This window comes from Carassius auratus, chromosome 46 (genome assembly GCF_003368295.1).
Source record: "Carassius auratus strain Wakin chromosome 46, ASM336829v1, whole genome shotgun sequence".
Taxonomy (NCBI): domain Eukaryota; kingdom Metazoa; phylum Chordata; class Actinopteri; order Cypriniformes; family Cyprinidae; genus Carassius; species Carassius auratus.
The window spans coordinates 2,214,199-2,235,321 of NC_039288.1; the positions used below are offsets into that span (position 1 = coordinate 2,214,199).

General features: G+C 34.5%; 1 protein-coding gene across 4 annotated transcripts; it reads left to right on the top strand.

Annotated features, from left to right (window-relative positions):
• The first annotated feature begins 3,894 nt into the window (after positions 1–3,894).
• On the top strand, positions 3,895–20,898 carry csf1rb (colony stimulating factor 1 receptor, b). 4 transcript variants are annotated; one of them, XR_003278746.1, is made up of 22 exons: positions 3,895–4,041; positions 7,713–7,973; positions 8,933–9,217; positions 9,328–9,461; positions 12,273–12,435; positions 12,523–12,718; positions 13,017–13,138; positions 13,230–13,338; positions 14,461–14,654; positions 14,738–14,853; positions 14,918–15,044; positions 15,147–15,251; positions 15,677–15,787; positions 16,666–16,828; positions 16,951–17,021; positions 17,098–17,204; positions 17,976–18,098; positions 19,306–19,417; positions 19,574–19,673; positions 19,763–19,868; positions 20,098–20,597; positions 20,743–20,898. XR_003278746.1 is itself a non-coding variant. In XM_026234241.1 (21 exons), exons 1-21 carry the CDS (start codon positions 3,993–3,995, stop codon positions 20,227–20,229), a joined length of 2,886 nt encoding a protein of 961 aa, XP_026090026.1. In that variant the 5' UTR covers positions 3,895–3,992; the 3' UTR covers positions 20,230–20,683. The 4 variants fall into 4 exon arrangements, 3 of the variants coding, with proteins under 3 accessions (XP_026090026.1, XP_026090027.1, XP_026090028.1); XM_026234241.1 differs by lacking the exon at positions 20,743–20,898 and having other exon boundaries at positions 20,098–20,683; XM_026234242.1 differs by lacking the exon at positions 20,743–20,898 and having other exon boundaries at positions 20,122–20,683.
• Positions 20,899–21,123: the final 225 nt, after the last annotated feature.

Below are 21,123 nucleotides of genomic sequence, written 5' to 3' on the forward strand. Positions count from 1 at the left end.
GCCAGTGTTGATTAGTATCTGACATGCTCCTTCCGAACCTTGTTACTAAAATATAATTTTACATTCTTATTTCTTACATTGCATAAAAAAATGTGAGATAATAACTTTTACTAAAAATAATTAACTGGTATCAGAATAGGACCATTTGCTTGAAAAACAAAAACAAAACTTAAATAAATACTGATATTTTTTCAATGTAATACAATTATTTTTGTCAATACTGATTTATAATTTTACAGTACATTAGTATTATTGTAATATACTAATATATATATATATATATATATATATATATATATATATATATATATATACATATATATATATATATATATATATATATATACATATATATATATATATATATATATATATATATATATATATATATATATATATATATATATTCTGTTCACTTTATGATAAAGACACTTAAAAAAAGAGGTTAAGTGTAAGGTTTTACTTAAATGTAAGTGTGAACATTTTTTTTTTTGTAACTTTTTATTTTATATTTATTTTTAATGTTTTTCCCAAATTCCCAAATCAACCATTAAAGAATGATTCATGCTAAAATCAAAGTCTTCAGAGTAAAACACAATTTTGGATATTTATTTTATAATTTTTATTTTCTATGAAAATACACTCATACTGTATATTGTATATTGCAGAAAAACAAACCGTTTGGATGATACTAGTAAAGTAATTTAAATGGATAGATAAATGAGTTTCATGCAATATTCTTAGTGTCACAGACACGGCAGGCTCCAACACCACCCAATCACAGCGCACGCCATCACCTGAGTACTAGTCACGCTCACCTGTTCCCCATCTACCTGCAATCTTTCGAGCACTCAGAAGTTACACACACACACACACACATACACACACACAGCCACTGTCCGGTCTCGTTCGCAATTGGTCAAAATCTACCTGCTAACTCTAAAGGACTAACCATACACCTGACTAACCTCTCTCCAGCGATCTCCAGTGTCCTCCTGTTCCCATCATGTATGTGTGTGTGTGTCATCTTCCTCCATCGTCTCAAGCTACTACCCCTCGGATCATCTCACCTCTCAAGACACCAGGACTGTATCCTCACCCATTGCTCCAACATTGTTCACCTTCACCTCCGCTTGTGTCATAATAAACATTGTTTCCTGTTATTCTCAGTCTTCGGTCCCTGACTAACGCAACACTTAGTTTTATGTTTAATTTGTTTTATGTCATAAAGCTAAGCAGTTTCTGTGTTTCTGTGATCGGTGGTGGAATTGGCTGTGATGCAAGGGTTCCAAAATTAGTTCCAAAAGCAAGTTCCAAAACGTTCCCCCTCTCTGTCCTTCTCTGGTGGAACGAGCTCCTGCTGATCAGCTGAGACCATCACGACCCAGGTGAAGATCCACCTCTTCTGCCATCTGCAAGCACTTCCACTAATGCACAACCATAAACAAAGGCAAAACTTAATTTCCTTTATTTCACTTCTGCTTTTGCTTGTATGCTAATCTTTGATTGTGATTTATTAATATTTTAAGCTCCAGATAAATTATTCGGATAAACGTGTCTGCTAAATTAATAAAAGCAAACTCTCTCTCATGCTGTTTTCTTTGTAATCTCATCATCTGATGTTAATGTTGCTGTGAATCTTTTTTAGCTATATCTCTGCCTATCCACTAAATAAAAATAAAAGTGGGAATAACTAAATTCGTATCCCAAATTAATATTTGCTAATTGCTCTCAAATATCACAGAAATGCCTGGAATGAGTACTTTTAGAAGCCCACATTACTTTCTTAACAGCTGTCCACACTCTTTAATGTAGGCTAATTAACAAATAGCCTAAATAAGACTTTCTCCCCTGATTCCTAATTCAGTTTTGTTCATTTGTACACAGCTTTCTTTCTTACCCCTTTACTTTTTATAGATTTCTCATTTTTACGAAACGATATTGATTCGAAAATCCCAAGAACTGATTAGTATTACCTGTTTTCAGTTAATGAACCCTCTAGAATGCAATGAGCTTTGTGCTTTTGTTACTTTTGATATGATAAAATGTCCAAGATTTCAAATTATGTCCATTTTATTAAAATATTCAAACAACAAAAATACTGTTTGGGCCGTTTAATGTGGAGTGACAGATCGCTAGCACCTCAGTTCAAGAGAAGCAGCAGCTACAAAAATGTATTCAAGAGAGAAGCATTTTGATAAATATATGCACCCTATAACGTATTAATTATAATTTTTACTCTTCTTCAATATTTATGTTTGAAAATAAATCTGTCAAGTTTCTCTGACAGCCACCATTAAAATGTTTACATTTAAAAACAAAAACAAAAAATGAATCAGAGCTGAAATATATAATTGTAAAGTTAATATTACATTAATATAAAAAAAATATATAATTGAGAGTAATTTAAGTGTTTACAAATTCACACACACACACACACACACACACACACACACACACACACACACACACACACACACACACACACACACACACACACACACAAATCTTCAGTATAACCTTCAGTATTATAGCAATGTAGCAACTGACAATGTATGTATTAAAGCATTAGTTTGTCTGATACATATACAAAAGAAATCAGAGTCAAATCACAAGCTTGTGAATAAAAAATTAAATTGAATCATGAAATTTGTGTTAATTCCCAGACCTAAGTATTAAAATTCTTAACATCCTAGCTTATTTTGGGAATTTTTTTTTTCTTCAGATGATTGGATAGAAAATGAGAAAAAGTGTTTAATTTTTGCACTTTATCTACAGTATTTGTGTCTGTAGATAACATACACCAAACTTTACAGTTTTATTCCAATCTTTATATACAACTTCACCAGTTGATATATTGCATTAAAAATTGCAATGCTTTTTAACACATTTTCTGAAATGTTTCAATTTCAACAAGGCAAAATGCACTGTTTAATTAAATATGCACTTATTCCATTTATAAATCCATAAATTTGAAAATAATGTCAACAGAACAGTACATTTTCACTGTGTTTTAGGAATAACTAGTTGCATAAAACAATGTGAATATAATACAAATATATAAAAACATGTATGGTGATATCTATTAGTCAATTGTACCTTATTCACTCTGGGTGTCTCGCCTTAACTTTCTTAATTAAGCAAATTTAAAATTACACCTGGGACTTTGTGTTCAAATATAATGGGGAAATGATCACTACCCACTGTCTTCCAAAACATTGAAAAATGACATAATAAACTGTAGAAGAATAACTTTAAGAACCATTCCCTTAGCTCTATTATCATTAATGCATGTATATCTCATTCCAGTCTAACATTTCTTTTGTGTTTTCGTTCTGATCAGTAATGTTTACTGTCCATTAATGTAATGTGTGCTTTGAAATCACCAATTAATATTGATTTGCCCACACCCTTAATTTATTTCAAATACAATATAAATAGATGACATAAATAGATTATTATCAGTAAAATTTTTTTTTACTCATATAGATTTTTTAAACCAATTTTCAGTTACATGAGATTATTATTATATATATATATATATATATATATATATATATATATATATATATATATATATATTGAAAAGTCAGTTTACTGTAATTTAAGTATAGCCAAACTTAACTGGGTAAGCACTTAAACCCGCTTTATGAGAAAGACCTCCAGTTTGTTTTTGGCTACACGCAGCGCTGAAATCATCCAGCGCACATATTAGTGTCTTTCATTTTTGCTACATAACTTGTTCATTTAAACAAGTACATATAATGCTTTATTAAAATCCATCTTACATTCAGTGCGCAGAAAGAAACGATTTACGACAAAAGCAACGTTGCTTTCTTAGTGGGCACAAGGTTCAACAGTCTGGAGAGGAAGTTCAAACGCATGAGGTTTTAGTAAATGGTGTCATCACACCTAAGTCAGTTTTCCTGTAGTGTTTCATACTAGCAGACCACAGTTTTTACCAACCAAAAGTCACAAAGACAAACAGAAGGATGCTCTGTATCGCTCTCCTCATTGCCGTTCTGCCCTGTTTGGCCAAAGGTAAGTCCATTCTGATCTCTGTACTAACTCTTTTGGACAGATGTGTACAATTAGACCTCCTCTCATCAACTGCATTTGACATCTTATCAAGAAATAAAATCATAGCCGAGAAATCACACTGACACACTTAATCGCCAAAAGGTATTAGCCTGCAGGGAATAGGTTTTTAATATCTAGTTGTGAGAGGCAAAATGAAATCAAGGATTTTGTAACTTTCATATTTTTAAAACGTGCCTTGTACCTTTATTTAATCATTTATAACATCAACTCAAGTCAAATGTCGCTCTCTCAATATATGCAACAAATTCAAAGTCTCTCAATTTTATATTGTAATTCTATGTATAATTCTGTGCATAATTCTGTTATTGTTCTAATAATTCCAAGCACTTTAGTTTTTCTCTTTTTTTTCTCTCTCTTTCACGGTTTTGGCAAAGACATCAAAACATTGTTTCAAAACATTTATTTTTCTTTTAAAATGAATTTGATTCAACTTTAAAAATCTTCATTCTCACACAATTTGGTAACACTTTATTTCGATAGTCTCCTTTAGACATTCTGTAACTTTGCAACTCCACGTCAACTAGCATTTTATAGACTATTAGTAGATTGTCTGCTTTATTTCTGCTCACACACATTCGACTGATTATAAATAACTTTGCAAGTACTGTACATGTCAACTTAATCTAAATACACTAACACGTCAGTCTACTAGAGCTCTAATGATAACATATAGTTGTAAAGCTACTTAAAGTTAATAGAAGTTGATTATCGGATTAAAGTTGAACTCATCATTTTTATGCAGTGTTTTTTGGTTTGTTGTTTGTAGGTCAGTTCTGGTCTTCAAATGAGCATTCAGCAGCAATAATCTAGTTGTGTGTTAACTATATTTCGTATCACGTCATGTAAGAAGAGCAGGAACCCAACTGTGTGCACGGGAAATCAAATGTTTTTAAGACAGGTGTGTTATATTTGTGGCTTTGATGGTCGACTTTGTAACAGTCCTGTCTAGCTTTGGTGTGTCCTGTCCAAAACAAAGCAGAAGTGAAAGTGGGAATGGGAAACAGACCCCTGGGATGTGGCTGTGCAATGGGCCCCCGGTGCAATGTGTTTCCTGAGGGACCCAATCAAAGGGGCTGCTTCTACAATGTTTCAGACATTTCCCCCCTTCATATAAAGACATTTCACGGCTTTCTCTCGTTTCCCTTTTCTAAAGTTAAAAATAATGTTTGGGCCCCTTCTTCAAAAAAGTGACAAGACCCTGTGTTGTTGCAAAAACAGTTATCCAAACTCTCGCAATATCCGCTATTTCACACTTCATGCTGGAAACAGCCTTAAATTTTGCACAGTCCACATCCATACATTACACTTTTAGTGATGACCCACCTCAGTTCAGCGTATTATTGATGCAGAATATCCATGGACTGTGTTTAATCAACATCAGGACTCTACTAAAATGTGTATGCATGTATGCACATCTACTAAAGGAGCAGAAAATGACCTCTATTAAGTAGAATGAGAGTCTCAGTCATATTCTAATGGAAAATGAAAGTGCAGCAGCTCATTTTGTGTTTCTGTGAGGAAGGAATCCAGGTTTGGAAAAACAAGGGGGGTGAGTAAATGATGACCAAATTTTCATTATTGGGTGAACTATGCCTTCAATCATTATTTTTGTTCTGAGAAGCAAAGCTGTGTTACATAAAAATACCTGTTCGATGAGGTCTACATATTTTACTGGGAATTTTGCAGTGTAAAACTTGTTAAGTATTCATTTTGCATCATTTTTCCTGGATTATTTCAATTTTCATGCATTGTAAATATTTATAGGCACACACATTCTATGTAGTCTCTCAATTAAAGGAATAGTTCACCCAAATATAAAATTTACTTACAATTTACTCACCCTCAGGCCAAGTGAGGGTGATGTAGATGAGTTTATTTCTTCGTGGGAACAGTTTTGGAGAAATGTAGCATTGCATCACTTTCTCAGCAATGGATGCTCTGGAGTGAATGGGTGCCGTCAAATTTAGAGTCCAAACAGCTGATAAAAACTTCACAATAATCCACAGCACTCCAGAACATCAGTTAAAGACTTGTGAAACCATAATCCATAATATCGCTTTCTTAAGTGATAAAGTAATCTTGTCTGAATCGGGAGATAACTATACACGGATCAAGCTCTGAAAAAATATATCTGTGGATTTTGATGAGAAAGACAACAGAAGATAAACTTTTGCATTGGAGGAAATGTCATTATGGATCATGGACTCATATTTTAGCTGGATGCAAAGGTATAAAGTAAAAAATATTTGATTTGTTTCTTGCAAATATTTAATTTCACAATTGACGGACTGGAGTGTGGATTACTTGTTATTTTTTTTATCAGCTGTTTGGACTCTCATTCTGAAGGCACCCATTCACTACACAGGACACATCGATGAGCAAGTTGCAGTGCTACATTCCTCCAGGACTGTTCCCTTGAAGAAACAGACTCATCTACATCTACAAGCCATTTTTGTTTGAACTGCTCCTTACATATGAGGCCATTAAAACTACATGCATAATCCTGTTCAGAATAGTTTGAGATGGAGAGTACAATGTCACACCACCGAACAAAAATGCATTTCCAAAAGTATTTAATTCACTTCATATTCCAGGGCTCTTCAAATCCGGTCTTTGAGGGGCACTGCCTTCAGAGTTTAGCTCAAACCCTGATCAAACTCACCTGTAACTCTGAAGACCCTGGTTGTGTTGCTCAGGTGTCTGTGATTAGGACTGGGGTCAAACTCAGCCAGCAGTGGCCCTGCAGGGTGGGTTTCTGAGGAACCTTTACCTACAGTAATATAACTTGAACTTGAGGGAAAATTTTGAAGCTTGCTATATGTGTGCTCCTTTTAGCAAATGAAGAACTTATCAGCCCATATGATAAGACAATGAATCATTTGGATAAGAACTCTGACACCAGTAAGTGTCCACCCAAGGTGTCATCCTCTTCAGCATGCTGCGCACTGGATGGGCTAAAGCATTCGCTAGCCCAGTTAATCCAGAAAGAGCAGGAGAGCAGGGGCTGGTACGGCGAAATGGTGAAGATCCTAAATCAGTTGGTGCATGAAAACAAGGAGGTGGCCAGTGTTCAGGCTGAGATCCTGAAAGTCCTGCGGGCCGCGAGGGACCAGGGCAAAGCAGCTGCACCGTCTCCAGAGCATGGCTTGTCTTCAGAGCCTCCTCATGGAGGCGTTGCTGCTGCAAGTGTCTTGCATTGCTACCACACTGCAGGCTTCAACAAAGAGACCGAGCCAATAAATGCATGGGCACAATGAAGCATTTTGATGACACATTATACTTGTACTAACAAAAAGGCACAAAAACCTAACTAAAATTATATAAATATGAAATGAAGTTGATAATTAGTGTAACTCTGTCATATATAAGATGTCACTCTTCAAAGTCATGTTTTCTGGAAGGATTGTTTTTTTTATTTTTTTTTACTGTTCTGTGTTATAGTTTATCTCATGTTGCATGATGAGATATCAATAAACAAGCAACTGATAACACCTTTGTTTGGCATTTTTTAATTAATAAATTAGTTTCATTGTTTACCGATGCACAGCATATTTCTATACGCACTTATTCACTTTTCTTGAGTTTCTCTGCTCTTCTGTGTGTCTGAGCAGAGTTTCCCGCACCAGTGATAAAGCTGGACTCCTATCTGCTGAATCAATCTGAGGTGGTCTTGTCAGCTAATAAACCCTTCATTCTGAGCTGTGACGGACAAGCGGATATCATATGGAAGACAAGGCTCAGGATACACCAGAAGCAAGTCTCACGAGAGACCCTCACTGTCAAAAAGCCCACTACAGAGTACACAGGAACATACCGTTGCAGTTACAAGAATCAAACAGACTTGTACTCAGAGATCCACATATATGTGACAGGTATGTGCACTATGTATGTCAGTTCTGATATATGTTTGAGACAGTCTGTGAAAAAAATTCTTCTGCTTTTAGTTTTAATGTTTTTTTTTTATAAAGTTTGAAATACGGAAATCACATGCTACATGTATAAAACTGAGCTAATTATTTTTTTTTACGGAATATTACAGAATGCTACAGAAGCTTCTAGAATGTTCCCATTCTTGCAACAGCAAATGAATTTCAATTGCTTAAGCAGAAAGATGCAGTGTTACAAGAAATTTGAAAGTACTGTATGTAGGAAATAGTTGTTGGAAATAGTGTAGGATGTCATAGAAAAATATTTCACCTCAGAATGGTACTTCTGACCAATCACAATCGAGTATTTTCTGGAAGGTGTGTAATAACTGTGTAATAACCACATTTATTAACCACATTTATTGACAGTGTTGGGGAAAGTTACTTTTAAAAGTAATATATTACAGTATTGCATTACTCCATTACAATACAGTAATTGCCTATTTATTTTTAATAACAAAAAGCCCCACAGTTATATTTTTGGCAACTGTAAACGCCCTTTCATGCCAAAAGTGAAATTAAGAGGGAAGTGCCTCTGCAGTCTCTCCCAATTTCTCTCAGAAGATGTGTCAGCAAATAAATGCATGGGAAAACTTTTTTTGTGTTGATTATTTTATTGGAAATTCAAAAGTAATGCAGAATGCATGCAAAAAAAAGAATCTGATTATGTAACTCGCGTTACTTGTATTGCACTACCACAAACACTGTGTATTAACAGTATGCACACACAGTACAAGAAACTGACTTTATGAACTAAATTGATATTAACGTGCAATGAATATTTGAACTTGTTTGACATTTAATGAATCAAAATAGTTCTTTACAGAATCTACAAGACATAAAATCACCAAGAACATATTGAAAGTAAAAATACTGGCTGAAATATTTGTGTTTTACTGCAATAGATTCTGTCAAAGCCTTTACTTCCCCTCAAAGCCCAATAATAATTCAAAAAGAAGGCTCAAACTACTTGTTGGACTGCTTGGTGACAAACCCAGAAAGTACTGAGTTCTCGCTCCAGATGGCGAATGGATCTGCTGTCCCGTCCAAGATGAATTACACCGCGGATCCCAAACGTGGCATACTGGTTCGAAATCTTCAGCCTAGCTACAGCGGAGATTATGTTTGTACTGTCAAAATTAATGGAGTCCAAAAGAAGTCTGACGTCTTCCAAATATTTGTCATAGAAAGTGAGTTGTGTTAGTCTTGTATGCTGTTTTCTACAATTGCATTAATACAAAATATAGCAAGAATCTTATCTTATTGTAACAATTCTGCACTACCTTCTATTTACCTTCAGAAACACAAAAGCCACCAGTGGTGTCACTTCCAGCCAATCGTTACGTGCGGATTGTCGGTGAAACACTGCATATCCCTTGTCATGCTGAAAACCAAGATCATTCATATAACATCACCTGGAGTTCATCAGAAAAGGTGAAGCGATATGTTTTAAGAATTTGATTTGAATGCAAACATGAAATAAAGTATGAGATTATTGATGAGGAACTGAATTAATTAGGCAATAGAGCGGCCATCATAGTATTTTGTTCTATGTACCTTGGTCTGTGTTTCTTGGTCTACGTTTGAGTCTTGGCTTGTGGTCACAGATGTCTTTTGAAGTTCTAGCCAGTGGATCTCCATTGGTTTATTCTGAAGTAATAGAATCAGAATGTATGATATACAGAATGAAATGTGAATCAAATTAAATCACTGATCAGCTTGTGTATTCAGAGCCCACATTATATCATCCAAGTTCTGCTGCATCGAGTTCATTGTTGTTTTAAAGCAAGCAGCTTTAGGGGTCTGTTCAAACAGAACACATTTATCTATTCAAATGCAATGCTTTTCCATTGTTTTTCTATGTAAACGTGCGAGACGGATGTGTATGACTGTTGCGCTCACATCTCACATCTTTTGCAGCATCATGCACATGATCGAACTGACCGATCATCAATGTCAGTTCCAAAACAATGGACCAATCAGAAGAACCCAGAGGCGGGGCAAGCGTTGCAAGCATTGTTTACAGTATAAAGTTGGCATGGCAACTGTTTTATTTGATTTCAGGATTGCGTAGGAGGCACTACAGTTATATCTGTTAATGCATCGTCTCTCAAAAGTGAGATGCTTGCATTCTGCACTGCAAGGTGATATATTTTTAAACAATGTTGCTTGGGTATTTTTCCAAATGTGTATGGGCAACTAATTTCTATCTAGATACTGTGTCTCACCTTGTTGCCCATTGAGCGCAACATTGCTCAAAATATTGCCCTGTTTATCATCACCTTTACAATATTAGGTGTCGTTAACACAGAATGTATCTTTGCATTTAAAAACACAAGATGTAGCACTTAAGAATGGTTTTTTAAAAAGCACTTCCTCCACCATGTTACCATCAAATAAAACAGTTGTCATGCCATCTGTAAACAAAAGCTCACAACGCTTGCCCCGCCTACGCCGTCTTCTGATTGGTCTGCTGTTTTGTAACTGACATTGATGAGGAGTGGTGTGTGTAAAAGTTGAAAATCTTTAGACTTGACAGGGCATCTTAAAAATGCATCTAGTGCATTTACACAGACAATTGTCACACCAGTTCGTTCTTTGATTTCACTTGAAATATATCAGGCCTTCAGTGATGCCAGCATATTAATTAGCATTTTTACTTGTAAGTGGAATAACTCCTCAATTTGAAGGAAATACATGACACCTATCTTGCTGATCAGGACTGTAATTTTGAGCAAATGCTAATGAAAGATAATACATATACTTTTATTTCTTCCGACTTATTGTTAGCTTTACTGTGTGATTTTTGTGGTAAAGTTCAGGTTTGACTGAACATTGCTTTGGCAGATTGTAAATTTAAAAAAAAAATTGTTCTAAAAAATGTATAACAATCACAGTTTAAACTTTAGTTGCTTCTACAGTTGCATGTAAATGGAGAGTTTTGTGAATTTGTATTTTTTCTGGAGAATGTAATTTGTTGCAATTCATAAAGCAATGATTTTATACAGCACACATACTTTAGCATCAAAGTATCTTTTGTACGATTTTCAGATTTATTATTACAGAATCTCTTATGGAGCAACTATTTCTGCTCACTATCAGTTTCAGTAGGCGTACTCTGACATATTGTGTATCAGATCATTATTTAAGGCTATATTTATATATATATATATATATATATATATATATATATATATATATATATATATATATATATATATATATATATATGTCCTCTGACATTGTCAAAATTGGTCACTTTGACATTTTAATTTGACATTTTTATGATTTCATTATTTATTAGCTTTCATCAACACAATACAGATTTTTTTTTTCCATGAATCCCAGTATGGGAAACCATCTGTAATGTAATGCTGAATGCCTTTCAAGATATTTACATCAAAGAATAATGTGTTATATATATATAATTTATTTTTTTGGTGCTGTCAAATTTTGTATATATGTAATATATATTTATGTATAATATAAATCCATATAAATATACACAGCACACACAAACTTTTATTTTGGATGAGAATAATCGATTTTGACAGCATTATTATTATCATTATTATTATTTAAATCAAAATAGTCCACAATAATTTGAGTAAGGTCAAAATTAAGTAAAAATAGTAGTTTACAAATTACATTACCTAATAAGTGTAACCCAGTTTATTTTAATAACTAGGATTTTCGCCATGTAATTTAATTTGTAATCAACAACGGACTGCAATCTGTAAGTAATCTGCTCAGCACTGGTCAAGATCTTGTCTGTGCTGTCCTTAAACAAACGTGAAGGTCCTGGACTTGTCTACTAGCTCAGTGCTGACCGAGTTCAGCAATGTGTGAACCTGTTCTCTCACTGTTCTAGAACCAGACCAAGACTAGACCCCTTGAGGATCTAGACCAAGACATAACCCCAAGAACCATTACAAAACATTACAAGTGTTCTAGCATTTTTTTATGAGGAAAAATCACTGAAACAAACGGTTGATGCAATGCAGAGCGCAGCAAAAGATGCAGGATTATGAGTGTTTTCCCTGAAAGCGCTGTGGGTTGTGTCAACCATTTGTTTCAGTGGTTTTCTTATACAAGCATACAGTATAGTCCTGCATGTTTTCAACTCAAAACCAGGCTGTTCAGTTCCTCTGAATCCATCTCAGTTCCTGATTGTCAGTAAATATGATGCCAGATTGTTTTGAACGTTTGATTAAAGCACTTGTTTACATGATCTGTCCTAATCAGGTCCTGAATTATAAAATAAACAGAGACAAAGGATGTGAACGAATTTGCTTCATCAGTCTATTAACCATTCATCAAGTAAACATGTCCGACGCAGGGAATTTAACCTGCACTGGCCAAAATCGAGCAGGAAGAAACAGTGTGACAGCCGTTCTCAAAGTTGTAGGTAGGTTTCTTCACGCTGTAGAGTGGTTTTATGTAAGCTTTATTTGTGATATTGTGTTTAAGCTGTGGTTTCGCTGTCTTCTTTCAGATAAACCCTACATTCAGTTTAAACCCATCCTGTCCTCTGAATACAAGGTGAATGGAACAGATATTGAGGTGATGCAGGGGGATAAGGTTGAACTTGCTGTGCAAATTGAAGCATATCCAGAAGTGAAACAGACATGTTGGAAGACTCCCAAATCGAATCACACGCACGAGGAGACATTTAACAGGATTAATAACAGGTGAGTTCATTAGTTTCTGTTCTTACAATTATTTGTATTATCTGATTCTAGATCCAATCCATAAAAAGTATGTGGGTCTGTGTCTACAGAAATCCTTATCTCCTCATGATGCTCTCACTAAAGAGCACTTAATTACGTTGCGATAGCTTTGGGAAACGGAAGCAAAAATAAGATGAATCATAAGATGATTCTGTGATCTACTTAGACTCATAGTACTTTAGGGAAATGAGAACCAGAATCATTTAACAAGAACAACCTTCATTTTAAGTGACAGTAATCATGGGTTCATTTTTAACAGCGACAGCTATATGACCACAATGGTGCTGAGAAAAGTTGGAGCACAAGATAATGGTCACTACATCTTCACCGCCAGGAGTGCCAGTGTCAATGCCTCAATCATTTTCACACTTCATGTATACCGTAAGAGCATTTGCTTAACAGGGAACACACTAATCTCATCAATGAACAAAAATGTGGTTTGATCATGTTTTCTTTCCAACATACTGTACAGAGAAGCCCAATACTTTCATTGAGTGGGAAAATGGCTTTGCCTCTTGTATGGCATCTGGTTTTCCAATACCCAGGATCCAGTGGTTCCAGTGTGAAGATGCCAGAGCTATGTATGTGTCATTTTTTGAACTCAGATCTTATATACAGTACAGTACATATAGCGGTCAAAAACAAAAAGAGCTTTTCAAGCACCAAAACAATGATTTTGAAATGTAACACTGCTTTATATTTAGTTAACCCCACCCCGATACACCTATTTATTTTTTCTTCTAAGTAAAAAATAATGCCTGTCATGCATCTTTATTATGATTTACAGAAAACACCCATTAAAATGCCATTCAGTGTAACAATAGTTCATATACCAAAAAATCGTATCAGTCTTATTAAGAACCAGAATCATTAGATGTCGTCATTAAATGACGTAATTAACTGTAATTTTAAATCGTTACTAGTCTTTGCCATCATTCAAAACACTAGGTTTTACCCATTATCAGCAAAATCATTTAAAATATAATCAAATTTAGTATGGTCACTTTTTCTTTGATATATTTTAATAAGTACCGTATTTTTCGGACTGTAAGTCGCAGCTGAGTATAAGTCGCATCAGTCCAAAAATACGTCATGATGAGGAAAAAAACATAAATAAGTCACACTGGACTATAAGTCGCATTTATTTAGAACCAAGTCAGGTGCGACTTATTTATCAAAATTAATTTGACATGAACCGAGAGAAAACATTACCGTCTACAGCCGCAAGAGGGCGCTCTATGTTTTCAGTCTAGGCTACAGGAGCACTGAGCAGCATAGAGCGCCCTCTCGTGGCTGTAGACGGTAATGTTTTCTCTCGGTTCATGTCAAATTCATTTTGATAAATAAGTCGCACCTGACTATAAGCCGCAGGACCAGCCAAACTAAAAAAAAAAGTGCGACTTATAGTCCGGAAAATACGGTACTGGTCAGAATAAGTGTGTGTAATTTTTTTACATAACTGTTACGCTGAATGACAATAGAATATTATTTCACCCATATTTTGTCAATTTAGACATTCGACACTTTGCCTGCATTTGCTTTTTATCATGTATACATGTACAATATCTTTTGTAAACCGAATACGATGTGGACACCAAAATGGGAAGTATTGCCTTTGTTTGAGATGTAAAGTAACATTGTATGTTTTAAAAGATATGTCCGAGATTGCTCTAATTTTCAGATATTACTATGATTCGTGACAGGTGTAGTTCTAACCAAACAGCAGCTGTGGAACTGATGGCCACCCAGTCCACTTTGGGGGACGTCAGAGAGTATGAACCAGTGCTGGTGAAGAGCGTCTTACCAGTGACCGATGCAAATACTACTTTAACCTTTGAGTGTGTGGCTACAAATATTGCTGGAGAACATCGTGATACCTTCACCTTTAAAATTTCACGTAAGAAAAATGCAAACATTTAGCATGTGTTTGTGCATTTGAAATGGAGCCGTCATCTGATTCTCATCTTTTTCTGTGTATAGATCTCCTGAATACTGCATCAGTATGGTCAGTTTCAGTGTGGATCACTGTTGTTCTCATTGGAGCCTTGTGTTTGGCGATATTAGGGATGCTGATCCTCTTCTACAAGCACAGAAAGGTATTTCTTTAGTTGTACTCATTCACAGTGAATAGCACCACTTTGATACCACTTTTTCTTTAAGGCACACAAGTATGAAATCCACTGGAAAATCATTGAGGCTAATGAAGGGAACAACTACACATTCATTGACCCCACTCAGCTTCCATACGACAAAAAACTGGAGTTTCCTCGAAATAAGCTGAAGCTTGGTAATGCAACCTCGATTATGCTCACTGTTTTATGTTATAATGGTGTTTGTGTTATTAATAATAAGAGCTACTACAACAAACGAGCCATTGCCTTTACTTCAGGACAAGTTTTAGGAGCTGGAGCTTTTGGGAAGGTGGTGCAAGCAACTGCTTATGGGCTTGTGAAGGACGAAAGCTTCACACGAGTGGCAGTGAAAATGCTCAAGCGTAAGTGTTGGGGAAATGTATTTTTAAAAGTAATACATTACATCAAAAGTGAAATGTCAGGCTGAAGGAAGTAACGTAGAGGGCGCAGCTCATTATTCCAGTTATCCACCATCAACACAACCCGTGGTCTTCTAATGGTAATTCGTCTAAATGCCTACGCATAGGATCAAGTGACTGTTTGAGTTTGCACAAAATCACTGCTTGCAAATGGCCATAATAATTAAATGAACTGATACTTACTGTACTTGCAATGTAGTCGGGGTACTAAAATACAGCTATTATGTACAGGGAGGGAGTGGGACTAAAAATCAGTCCTACACATATATTTTGGTCAGCCGGGGAGTGAGGGTAATGACCCACTTATGCTCTTTGTGTGCCTCTTTTTGAGAAAAACTTACAAAAACATTCTTTTCTGAACCAAACAGCTAGTGCTCACTTTGAAGAAAAAGAGGCACTCATGTCTGAGTTGAAGATCTTAAATTATATTGGACCGCATGAAAACATAGTCAATCTGCTGGGGGCTTGTACTCAGGGTGGTAAGTCAAAGTCATATTATCACATTTTTTAAATAAAAAAAAAAACATTATGATCATCATATTTTGAAAGAAACATGAATAAGTAATCTATTTGCAGACACTTCTATTGAAGGTATATATATATATATATATATATATATATATATATATATATATATATATATATATATATATAAAACGTTTTTTGTCTACGTAAAAAAAAAATGTGTTTATGTTTTTGTTTACGTAATATATATATGTGTGCAGTCTATATTTATTATGTATATATAAATACACACACATGCATGTATATATCTCAGAAAAATAGGTTATGTTTATTTATTAAATATATTTATTTATACTATAAATAATATGAATATGTAAATTATATATCTATAATTACATATAATGTATGCAAATACATGAATTTTTTAAATATATATATTGTATGTACATATACATAATAAATATACACAGTACACACACACATATGTCATGCATACAAAATCTTTTATTTTGGATACGATTAAATAGTTTGACAGCACTATATATATGTATGTATGTATGTATGTATGTATGTATGTATGTATGTATAAACATTGTCCAACGGCGACACCAGCAGGTAAAGTTACAGCAGGAGTCTGCGTCTCTCTCGCCCCTCACCTGAGCCCATTGAGTTTTAACCATAGACTGTATAATGTCAAAATAAAATGTTTTTTTATTTAGTTGTGGAAATGGGTTATTCCATATGTTCCTCTCTCTCTCTCTCTCTTTCTCTCTCTCTCTCTCTCTATATATATATATATATATACATACACAATCATATTGCATATCAGTAGCATATGAAATAAAAAGAACTATGTTGGTTGATCTCTGATTTTGAGTTTGGTCTGATGTAGGACCGATGCTGATGATCACGGAGTACTGCTGTCAAGGTGACCTCCTCAACTTCCTGCGTCAACGAGCAGAAACATTTGTGAACAATAACCTTGGTGTTCAGAGCTTCCCAGAGAACTCAAACCTGTACAAGAATGTGGCGCTTCAACAGAACCATTCGACAGGGTAATGACATGTTAACGTCAGCATCAGGCTTATACCTTGGCAGATATGTATTTCCGGTGTTTAAATGTGCTTTGCTTGTAGAGTCTCTTTTATTGTCAATCATTTACACCTTCTTCTTGTAGGATGACTAACTCTGGCTCAGAGAGCTACAAGGATGCACAATCAACACAGATGTCAAAAGACATTTGTCAAGGTAAAGTAACAAAGGTAATGGCCTTCGAGATATTTCCAGTAAAGAAATCATTTAAAAAGTTGGTCTGTTTCAACAGAATCTTGTAATGAAGGAGGGAAGGATCCATGGTCACTGGATAACATTGATTTACTGACATTCTCCTATCAAGTGGCAAAGGGAATGGAGTTCCTAGCCTCCAAAAATGTAAGATTTCTTGGCTATATACATTGTTAAAAATGTTTTATATTTATTTTAAGAGATTTTGTTGTAATTTATAGTGTGTGTGTGTGTGTATTTATATATACTATATATACATACCTTTTTAATTGCCATCTCAGTGTTGAGGAAAGTTACTTTTAAAAGTAATGCTTTACAATATTGCATTACTCCATAAAAAGTAACTAATTATGACTTTTTTATGGAAAGTAATGCATGACTTTACTTTTGCAATACTTTTTGTCACCTGAGTTGGGCATCGTTATTTATTTTTAATATCAAAACCCACAAAAGTTATGTTTTTGGCAACTGTAAAGGCCCTTTCACACCAAAAATGAATTTAATAAAGACTTAATACCCCTACATTACTTATATGAAAAAGTAATTTAGAAGTTTCAAGTTTAAAAGTAATGGATTTCTTTACTAGTTACTTGAAAAAGTAATCTTATTATGTCATTCTTCTTACTTGTAATGCACATTGGCCACCATTGGATGCACTGCTTTCGGCATGTTTGGTTATTAGACAAAATAATCGTTGACATTAATATGCCATTTTTGTACTCAATGTGATTTTTGGAGTCAGAATGTAATGTGTTCTTCACATAAAGTAATCATTTGACTTATTGCCAAAGTTGTATATACAAATTTTATTACACTAAAAAAATTAGAATTTTTGGGGTTAACAATCTCTTTAAGAATACCAAAGCTTACAGTATGTCTCATTTTGAGGAAGATTAGTGAGATGCTCTTTATGCTCAGTGTATTCACAGAGACTTGGCTGCACGAAATGTTCTTGTGTCCGACTGCCGCGTTGTCAAGATCTGTGATTTTGGACTTGCACGAGACATCATGAATGACTTGAATTATGTAGTAAAGGGGAATGTAAGTTATTCTTTTTTTCACGTATTCTTTTTATGAAAAAATTTACAGTTTAGTATGTACAGTAATTGTGCATTCTGAATCAATACATCACTAAACATCCCAGAACACACACTGTTTTGAAAACCAATCTTTTCCTAGATTTGTGCCACTGCACACTGTGACACTACGCTAATGTTATAAGAGTGAACACGCCACAAATCCCCAACAAATCTAAATAAGAACAGATTCCAAAGTAGTTACTGTAAAACCCCAAGCTGTTGTTCACACAGAAAGAAAATAAAAATCTTAAATTTTATTAATTAAAATCTGACTTTTAAAAATTAGTTTTAGTCTGAGGGGCCAGATTGGATTTCAAAGTTATTTCATAATTCGTGATTGAGAGGCTAGACATAAGCATATAACATTATACACAGCAGTCTTTTATTTTATTTTTTTTTTCTGAAATATAGCACACTGTACCAAAGTCTCTTAAGAGTATTCCATAGTCTTTGACAGTACTTACTTATAAATATTGTCATTTAAAACCAAATACAAAAAAACCCATTCCTTATTATTAAATTATTAATATGAAACACCAAATCCACTCAGATACTTTGTGTAGTTTTCTCCAATCTTTTCTCTATTTTATTATTTTCTTTTATTATTTTGACATTTTTCTTACAATTAATTTTTTTTAGAAGTCAGAATCGAGCGATATAAACTCACAATTGCAACAAAAATGTCAGAATCTCTCTCTCTCTTGCTCTCTCTCTCTCGCTCTCTCTCTCTCTCTCTCTACATATAAATATATATATACATACACACAAGCAATATTATATATCCTGCTACTCACAATTTTGAGTTTATACCACACAATTCTGCCATTTTTTCTCAAAAGTGTGTTTTTTTTTCTGTGGCGGGAACAGGCTTCCATACTCTTCACTTCATGCAAAAAAGATATGACAGCTTGACAGATATAACAAAAATTACCCAAAATATGGGCATAAATAAATATAGATATCAGCTACTGCTGCTCTGCATATTGTTCTGAAATATTCCAACATTGGAAATGAAGCATGGATTGTTTGCTCATCATCATTATGTTCAGATTTTAGAGTAGTAGTTGGTAAACATATTTTTCCTTTTTTACATCTACTTTAATCAAAAATTGATTATTTTGATAAATATTACTCTTTTTTTGTACATTGTGTTGTATTGGTTTCTTCAGGCAAGGCTGCCAGTAAAATGGATGTCACCTGAAAGCATATTTGAGTGTCTTTACACCGTACAGAGCGATGTCTGGTCATATGGGGTGCTTTTGTGGGAGATCTTTTCTCTGGGTAGGTGAATTGTCTTTTTTAACATGTAAAAAAAAATAAAAAAAACAAAGAAGATGAAGCAGACATGAACTGAAGAAAACGTAGAAAACAGTAAAACTTAAAGAAACCTTCAAATATTCAATATTTTGTTGGTCTTACTGGGTTTTCTGTTTTTAGGTATGAGTCCTTATCCCAATGTTGTGATTGATGCACAGTTCTATAAGATGATTAAAGACGGTTATCACATGCCACAACCAGATTTCGCCCCTCAAGAAATGTGAGTTTTAAAGCATTAATAAAGTTCTGAGAAATAAATAATAAGTAATAAGCAAATCTATATCCATCAAGTGACTTGACCTCCTTTAGGTACACAATAATGAAAATGTGCTGGAGCCTGGAACCAACCCTGCGTCCGACTTTTGCCAACATCAGAGAACTTATCGCAAAGTTACTACCAAATCAGCCCAGCGAGGTGAGACAACCCTTCCCTCTGTTGTAAAAGCACCTTTTCTTTTTCTTGATTTTCTTGTAATCAGTTACTACCCAGAGACAATGTACATACACAACTTTACTGGAAGATGAATTGAAATGAGTTATGCTGTACTTCCCACAGCGCTGTGTGCAATCATACAACCATAGCAATACCTTATCAGTACACACGAACAGCTGCAACACATAATTGAAATGCTGTATTTATGTAGGACGTAAAAGCTTCTTCTCTTCAGCAGAACAATGAAGACATGTATCCAGAGTTTCTGATGGGAAAACAGTGTGACACAGAGTCAGTCTGCAGAGACGAGGCCCAGCCTTTAATGAGGAGAAGTTTGACCTAACATATGCAACTCAAACAAAGGCCTATTTTTCATATCTGTATTTAGAAGTAGAGCTAACAAGATAAGCAGAATTTTTATATACTGCTATGTATCTTGTCTTTTTAATGATGACTTTGTAAAATCATGCTGTATCATTTTATGATTCTTCATTTCACTGATAGCACACACAGTACACCACAGAGACATCTGCATTCACATCTGCGAGATGTGTTTTTGTTTGCTGAAGTATGTCTATAAGATGTTTCCTATTAAATTTATGTTTATGATTTAGAATGCATGTAAAACGGAAATCTTAAAGACGTCTATCAGATGTTAGTACACAGCAGATGCTTTCCAGATGAAGTGATCTTCAACAGACACCTTAAGATGTACGTGTGCTGTCTGGATTAGTATTTTACAAACTTTTTAAACTATGGCAGCCAACACTTTATCGACCATATTTTCTACATTACTTATTTTTTCAAGTATGTTTATTCTTTCTTTGTAACATTTATTTTTTTGTTTGCTTTGTAGATGCAGCAGCGGTGTTGTTGTTGTTTTTTTGTATGCATGTCACTGATTGTAATGTATATCTGGAACCAGTAAAACATAAGTAACCTACAGTAACATTACATTCATTTGTCTTTCAAACTGTAAATACAGTGTGTGTTTAAACATTTCTAAATAAATCTGGAAAAAAATATAATCATAAGTGTGCCACTATTTTGGTAGTCCCTTGTGAGTAACTGAAGTCTTTCCATGTTGTACATGAAGTTTTTAAACATCAAATAGAATGATTTCACTTGGATAAATATGAGGTGAATCAGTCTGGAAGCGGACATGTATCTATATTGACTGGATAATTTCAGACTTTAACTGAGGTTTAAAAGTGTCAGACAAAGTTGTCCTCAAACA